At 36.0% G+C, this 8,696-nt stretch overlaps 1 protein-coding gene across 1 annotated transcript in view; it reads right to left on the bottom strand.

Moving 5' to 3' along the window:
* Window positions 1–8,283, bottom strand: part of LOC306846037 (BAH and coiled-coil domain-containing protein 1-like) — a gene marked incomplete at its 5' end in the record, with an annotated part of 84,591 nt that extends 76,308 nt beyond the window's left edge. Inside the window, one exon of the mRNA XM_079379109.1 lies at window positions 8,108–8,283. Coding sequence (XP_079235235.1) covers window positions 8,108–8,283 — 176 coding nt within the window. The remainder of the gene's footprint in view (window positions 1–8,107) is intronic.
* Window positions 8,284–8,696: the final 413 nt, after the last annotated feature.

The following is an 8,696-nucleotide window of genomic DNA, read 5'->3' as shown; positions in this document are numbered from 1 at the left end:
GACAAAGGCTATGCATATTACCATACAACTGTTACTATTTCTGCAGTGTACAGTATATATATATATATACTATGTAAAGTATGCATACATAGATGGATACAGATGATATGCAACATCTTATAAAATGTACAGTAAATCACAGATTGGCACGAGTATTCTAGTCATTAATGCATTATATAGGAACATAATTTTTTTCTACTCTACTCATCAGTATTGATCTCAAGCCATTTAGAATAAAAACAGATGTCAATATGATTATAACCGTTCCACAAATGTAGAGTCCTTGTTTTAAAAAGGTTTGAGCCAGATTCTTACCTTAAATGCCAAAAAAATGCAAACACATTTTATTTTCTCCAAACAGTGTGTCTGTGAGTAGCACAGCTCACTCCGAGTGCAACAAGTCGCTGTGCATTTGAGACACAGGCAGCTGTGTTCAGTGTCCCTTGAGACTGATTAAATTGGAATTTCTGATGCTAATCTTTGTTTTTGCACAAAAGGGCTGACGCATCCTTGAAGAGAATGCAACATGTATATTTGATATATGGCATAACTCTTACTCAGTACAGTTTATCAGTGAAGCCTGTCACTCTGATGACTTGCACAACCAATTAGTGACAAATTCTCATTCGTGAGTGTGAACTGATAGTAAGGAACAGGTTTGACTCGGCACAAAGCAATAGAGTGTCTTGTGTCTTGCCTCTCATTAGCTGTAAGTAGAAACATTTTTAAGAGCGTAAGAATTATTAAAGACAACATAATCATTTACTATATGAATTTTCTTAATGTTCCACGTACACTCTTAAAAATAAAGGTGCTTCACGATGCCACAGAAGAACCTTCTTGTCTAAATGATTCCATAAAGAACCTTTAACATCTAAAGAGCCTTTCACCACAAAGAACCTTTTGTGAAACAGAAAGAAGGTTCTTCAGATTACAAAAAGGTAAGGAAGAGGTGGTTCTTTAAAGAACCTTTGACTAAATGGTTCTTTGTGGAGCCAAATATGGTTCTTCTATGGCAGAAGAACCTTTTGAAGCACCTTTATTTTTAAGAGTGTATTTCCAAGTAAAACAGAATATGTTTTATTATTTATATAGAATATTATTTAATAGGTAATAATGGAATTGGGATTTGATTGAATGTTAAGGATATCAAGCTATGATTTTACTTTTTTTGTGTTGTTTATTTGTTTTTTGTTTGTTTGTGTTTTTGTTTGTTTTCTTTTGATTTAACTTTTTTGTTTGTTTATTTGTTTTGTGTTTGTTTGTTTGTGTTTCTTTTTGTTTGTTTTCTTTTGATTTAACTTTTTTTGTTTGTTTATTTGTTTTGTGTTTGTTTGTTTGTTTGTTTTGTTTTATTTTGTCCATGTGGCATTGGTAATGCCAGCAGAAGTCATTTTACTTTAATGAAAGATAATAAAAACAAATTGATGAAATATGCACAGTAGCATCCTAAAAATAATAGTGCAGCATCTCTCAGTTCATTTAAATATATGTGTTAAGTTCAATTACAAATACTTTACGAATAAAACCACAAAATTCAATGGGACAATATAGGTTGTATTACATACAACTGTCAAGTTTTTGTTTGTTTGTACAAACTAAGGGTTGAGTCGGATTGATTATTTATTTATTTATTTATACATTCATTCATTCAATCTTTCTTTTCCTTATTTATTTATTTATTTTTATTTTATTTTATTTATATCAGCGGATAACCATGACTGTTTGACCAAATAGCAGAATTGTTAGTTTTCCTTTGTGTAAATTATCAAATTTATAGTAAACTGTTTTAAAATACCATAATGGTGACAATTAACAATAAGGTTCTATTTGGTAGCATTAGTTGACTACATTAGTTTACATGACAAAATACTATGTATGTATGTAGAACATACAATACTTCTAAATCATCTTAGTCGATGTTAATTTCAACATTTAATAATTTACATTTTAAAATCAAAAGTTAAGTATGGAGCGGATCTTGAGGTAACAATGAACATTTTTATTACTAACATTACAAAGAGAAGAGTGAGAAATGTCTTGGTCATTGCATTAGTCAATGCAATAACTAATGGAACATTATTGTTACCAATATGATAGCTCTCAGAGGTTCATCATGAGGCAGACCCACGATGATTGAGGTCAGTAAACACCCCTCGACACCCAGACTCACAATACACCTCCATCCAAAGCACAACAAGCTTTCCTCTGCTCTTTTTTCTGAAAGATTACAATAATAAAACAGAAATTAAAAACAAGTAATCTGGATTTTCTGCTTGAGCCGTTAATAATGTCTAACAGCTGTCACATGCAGCACAAGCACACGAGGCGGTTGGCCCGAGGCCGCCTGATGAGAGGGAGACAGACCTCTCCCTTCACCTGCAGGTCCACTAAACATCTCTTTTGCTTGTCTTGTTTAATGGTTTATTCTTCAAAAGCAGCTGTAGTTTAAGGGAAGTGTGAGCTTCCTCTGCTGAAGTGTAAAACACGCGGCAGGGCTTGAAAATGTGATACGGGTTATGTGATACAGGAAGCACTGCCCGCCCAGCTTGTCTTCTTTGTGCAGGGTTGCAGTGCCCGCCTGACCTGCAGCGCGAGGGGACGCCATGGCTGTGTGGCACAGTGCCACGCCGCATACACACGCTCATCAAGCTAAATATGAACATTACATAGACTTCCATTGTTCTTATATAAAGCCAGTTATAATTACTATAAACTAACCCTCTAAAAAAATGCACTGTAAGAAATAAAGGTCACTTTATTTTAAGGTCCAATTCACCATTAACATACAATTAACTACGAATTTAGCCTCAATTAACTCCTAATTTGCTGCTTATTAATAGTTAGTAAGGTAGTTGATAAATTTAGGTATTGGGTAGGATTAGGGACGTAAAATATGGTCATGTACAAATGGTCATGTGCCTTATAATTACTAAGAAACAGCCAATATGTTAATAATAGGCATGCTAATAAACAACAATATTTAATAGTGAGAATTGGTCCCTACACTAAAAGTGTTACTGAAATAAATCAGTAAAATAACAGAAAAATTACTGCCAGCTCATTACCAGGACAATATCCATTCATTTAATGGACATTTCAGTGAACTCTAAAACACAATGCAATACAGTGTAAAATTCTTCTATTATACTTATTTTTGTTGTTTGTTTGAACCTGAATTTTAATAATTCAATCATTCATTCATTTATTCATTTATATGACAATGTCCTAAAATGTCCTCAAATGTTTTTGTTTTTTTTGTCATTATGGACATTTTGGCCCAGTTTGTGGTAAAAGGGTTAAGGAGAGATGGCGTTACAGTAAAGCTCTGTTCACATTAAGAACGATAACTTTAAAGAAAACCATAATAATGACTATATAAGTGTTCACGCCAACGCATGATAACATTCTCTTTATTATAAGGGTGCACTGCAGTTTTGTCATCTGCTGCTTTACATGCTCAAGCTCTTTAAAGTCTGGTGGATTCTGATTGGCTGATTGTCAATGTTTTTATCGTTTAACAGCTGGACAAAAAAATCTGAAACTGCTTCCAATGATTTTGTTCCTGTGTGTCCTTATTGCTATCGTTGTGACATATTCTCATTGAATTGTTTAAACTTTATTGTTATAGTTATTGTCCTTGGTGTGAACAGCCCGGGTGCTGGTTTCAGCCAGGGGTGTGTTTCCCAAAAGCATCGTTAGCAAACTATAGTCGTTAGTTCCATTGAACTCTTTTGGTAACGTTGGAACTTACGACCATAGTTGAAACACCCCAGGTTGGGTTTTCTTAAAACAACAAAAACTGATTGGACTGTGAAAACTTTGTGTAACATCGCAGAAAAGCACTGTGGTTGAAGAGGAGGGTTATTGTAGAGGTGGAGCACGTTATTGTATATTTTGATGAAAGATTAATACAAAGACATCCTTTTTTATTAACGTGCACTAATTAATTGTTCACACAGCGAGTAGGTAAGTGCATTACATAAAAGGGCGCATTTTGATTTCATGTTTTTTTTATAGCATGCAGGATAAGAATAGAAATGGTTTCTAACAATATCAGTGGAGCCCTTGATGTGGGCCCTAAAACTGCAATCTCAGATAGTTTTGGAAGTGAGACAGACTTTATGGCTTGCCAACTTCATATCTCTACAAACCCCTTCATCAGGTCTGCCATAAACACCAGACACGATTTCATAACACCACTAAACACCTGCGCCTACCTTTACATCCCCTTACCCCCTCATCTGAGACGTAAAACACAAGGGTAAGTGGCAGTCAGTAGGGTTAACCTGTAAACAGAGCAGGGTTGCTGGGATATCCAGGCAAGATATAAGAATGAGGGGACAGACAGGGACGTTCTGCCCCTCCAAGACAATAAAAGAGGAGGGAGGGTGTGTTTTTATCTTTGAGCAACATGCTGTAAACTACACACAAAGCTGTGACCGGAAACAATGGTCCTGGGCTGTGTGTGTGTGTGTGTGTGTGTGTGTGTGTTTGTGGTGTGGGGGTTGCAGGAAGGAAGCCAACTCAACCTCCCACCCCCCCAGAAAAGACATGGTAAGAAGAACAGGGGAATCAAGTGTTTGGAGGAAATGGAGACCAAATGTTTAATGCAACATCAAGCCTCAATAACAATATGCTTACACACATGAGAATGTTTTATTGCTTTAAGTTCAAACATTTCTAGAAAGGATCCGTGAAACACTTTCACAAATCAGTCATGATGGTGTTTAAACAGTTAAAATTAAGGAACATAAAGAGTAGAAATAGGCCTAGCTAGATTTTTTAGATTTCCTTTAACACAATGTGAGTGGTGTTGATGCTAAGGTTTTGTGTGTGATTGTGGTTGTTAGGTTGTTGGTAAAGGTAGAAAGCAACTTTAACTGATTTAAAGTTGCTTTGGTGTTCACTTATCAAGCAAAAAAGTTCACACTTTTAAAAATTGGCGTTGAAGGTTCCATGAAGAACCTTTAACATCTATGGAATTGTTCCATTGCAGACAATGGTTCTTTATAGCGGAATAAGATTCTTTAGATTATTAAAACAATGAACAAGTGAACGACGCATTATTGTGTCATCCCAAAGAGGCACAAAATCACTTTCACTGACTTTCACATTAACTGTTCCCACCTGGTGGAATGACCTGCCCTACTCAATCTGAGCAGCTGAGTCCTTAGCCATCTTCAAGACACGGCTAAAAACAAATCTCTTCCTTCTTTACTTGACCCTCTAACTCTAGCACTCTCTATTCTAGCACTTTTGATTCTAATTCTATTTTATCTATCTTTAAAAAACAAACAAACACACACACACACACACACACTGGACCCTCTATCAATTGCATATTTATTATCTAATGCTAGCTTTTCTTGAAAAACTGCATTAGGCTAACCGAGACTTGTCATAAGACTTGCATGTTGCTGCTCTTTTGTTGGTTTTGATTGCTTCTATTGTCTTCATTTGTAAGTCGCTTTGGATAAAAGTGTCTGCTAAATGACTAAATGTAATGTAATGTAAAATGTTTTTCACACTAAGAACAGTTCTTTTAAAAACTGTTCATTGAAAGTTTATTGGGGAACCCAAAATGGTTCTTATATGATATTCTGGTCTCTAGATATGGCCTTTCCTTTAGTGAAGGTCTATTACAGTCCTAATCAGGAACACCTCAGTTCCAAATGAACAGGATTCTAAAGAAAAAACCATGACAAAGTCACGTTTTTAACGCTCAATTGAGATTCAGTTGTTATCTTCTCCTGTAACAGTTAAGGTGCTATGGCACAAAAAATTCCCAGAGATTAGCACAAAATGGCAACTTCAATCCCCGCATAAGCATAAAAGCAAAAGTAACAACCGAAATAACCAAGAGGAGAAGTGAAATTGAGAGCTTTCTCCAAAACGAGCCCACATTTCATAAGTCTTTGAGGAACATCGCTGTTTCAAAGCCAAGAGAGCGTTGCGACAGCAGCCTCTGTCTCTACAAGCCTCCGAGTCCAATAGCAGCTGAATAATAAAGCCACTGAAAGACACCACAGAAGGTCTTTCACTGAGCCTGGATCCCAACCTGCATCTAAATGCATTTGTACATCAATTCCCTGAAATATTCATGTTCTTTGTAAAGAATTCATGCGAGGCCGTGAGGGAGGCAATCCCTGGAGGGATAGAGAAAATCCACTAACGCAGCTACACCCCCTTTACGCCTGTGGGACGCTATTGACTGGTCAGTTCGCTTAATGAGAGAAAAACTGGTTTGGTGACCGTCCAGCTTGGTTTGCATGACCATGGTGCTTTTCTTTGCTTAGCCTTAATTACATAAACAGTGGTATTTGTTAAGTTACATATACATTAGTGGTAGACTAATTTGATTTGTTTTTTTAATGTGATTTTTATTTTTTATTTAGGTATTTAATATTTAGTCAATTTTGTTAATGAATTAATTTGTTAATTAATATTTTATTGCAGAATAATACACTGCAATAATAATAATTACACACACATACACATTACACACACACACAGTGTAAAATAGCACAGTTGTCAGTCAATGATAAAAAAAAATTCAAATCTCAAATATAATTCTGAACAATGTATCAGTCTGGCATTAATGTGCATCCTTTTTCACTTGTCCTGCTAGATACAAACAATAGTGTAAAAACCTGTGCTTTTCATCAACCTTAGACAATGTAAAATTGCCCTTCATCATCCTGGTCTATAATGAAGGTGTAGCGGTGGTGGTGTGGTAATAACACACAGGTTGAATGTCACCACATGAATCAAGCATGAGACATAGCTTAGACGGTAATATTCCAGACAAAGCTATAAAACTCTAGGTACAATACCTCACCTGTCTCAATCATTAAACAGTGATGACAGTTAAGGGCACGGCTGCATGGTGGCGCAAGCTGTGAATGTACGACCAAAAGACATTGTCATATCCGGTTAACAGCACACCTGCACCCTTTAGCTAACATTAGCCTAAATACTCATTGGAGTATTGGACACATCTGCCACTATAAATAGAAGTGTACATCAGTGTATGGAAACTGCTGGAACAATTCCTTATTGTAGATATTTTTCACATGCTGTATTTGATTCATAAGTAACAAGACTAAATTGGGTTACCATCTAAATGCAAGACACTGAATGGCAATATTTCTGTGACTTGGAACAGTGCAAAACAAGCATAGTCTTCATTTAACTGATTTAGATTTATTATTGTCTATGAATGGTGAATTACCTACGTATTGCCTTGATAATGTACAATGTAAAATGGACCATGTGGATCTTTGTTCAAGAATGGCGCAAAATATTAAGGAAATTGCATCTGACTAAACCTAAACTCGTTCCTACAGTAACACTGCAATACTGTATTTTGTTAAAATTATCGGAAAGCTCAAATTTGGACTATTAACTTTAAACATTAAACAACTCAAATATGAAATAACTACAAATGCAAAATAAAAATAAAAACAAATAGATAATAGCCTGCATAAATAAAATATTTAAAAGATATTCTACATTCTGGTATTCAAAACGTTCATTGTTTTCATCTGTTTTCAAATCGTAATTTGAGGGGCAATTTATACACTAGTTTACAGAAAACATTAGACGTTACATGTCCAATATCCTCATAACCGTTGTCTGTCACAATTCATATTAAACGCTCATAATTTATCAAAATCACATTTACACCTCCACAATTCGGTTCATGTAGACACAAGGATTTAAAGTCTTAAGTCTGGACTAATCAGCAAGGATATGAGCATAACAAACAAACAAAAAAGGTAATATAGGCTTGTCAATCTATCTACGTTGGTTCTTTGTAGCACCTAAAATAAGCAAAAATAATAATACAGAATAAATAAATAAACCTTTTTAGCCTTCTTTGGTTCTTGAAATGCTATGTGGATTCAAATGTCTTTGTTGTTACATTTTAGGTTTTTCAGAGCTGTGTAGCTACTCTATATCATAAGAAATCCTAAACAGCCTAAAGAAGCAATAATTAAATACAGGCCTAATCTAAACATGAACAGTCGCTATTCTTTGAAACAGTGTGTAAAATCTTTATTGAGCTTCCACAGAAACGCCAGCGAGTCAAAGAAAACGCAACAAACCTGAATGCGCCGCCATCGGTAAGTGAGATGGATAATATTTCCCGGCTGGAAAATGAGGCGCATGTTGCACAGAGCCGTGGCCGGAGGAGGAGATGCGAGAGGCGGCGCGATGCACTAGAGTGGCCCGCTCTGAAAGGAGATGTGCTGGAGCGGAGAAATCACGACCCTCCATTCCAAAGAAAACAGCCGATATAATCCAAAATCAAGCGGAAATCAGATGAAACCTATGTACTGTAATCCGTCTGCGTTTGCTTTAGTGGAAAGCTCGCCTCTCCTGCTCAGGTTGAAGTCCTCAATCATCTTTTCTACAAAGAAAGAAAGAAGAGACGTTATAATCTCGGGATGGCACAGCACCACAGCTTCATGCTCTCAGTATTCGGAACATAAAAGAAAACTGCGATATAGATTGAGACCTAATTTTGATGCACGTTCATTTAGAGAAGATCTGCATTAGGTGTTTAAGCGTCCATTGAAATGATGTGAAAGAGATGTGAAAAGGCCATTGATGACAGTGATTGAACAGACCTAATAGAGACCGATCCTTGCCGTATGGATGCGTGATAAAGTTGCACACCTTTTCTAGGA

Source organism: Barbus barbus (assembly GCF_936440315.1).
Source record: "Barbus barbus genome assembly, chromosome: 3".
In the NCBI taxonomy this organism is placed as follows: Eukaryota; Metazoa; Chordata; class Actinopteri; order Cypriniformes; family Cyprinidae; genus Barbus; species Barbus barbus.
This window is presented reverse-complemented; position numbering and strand designations above follow the sequence as displayed.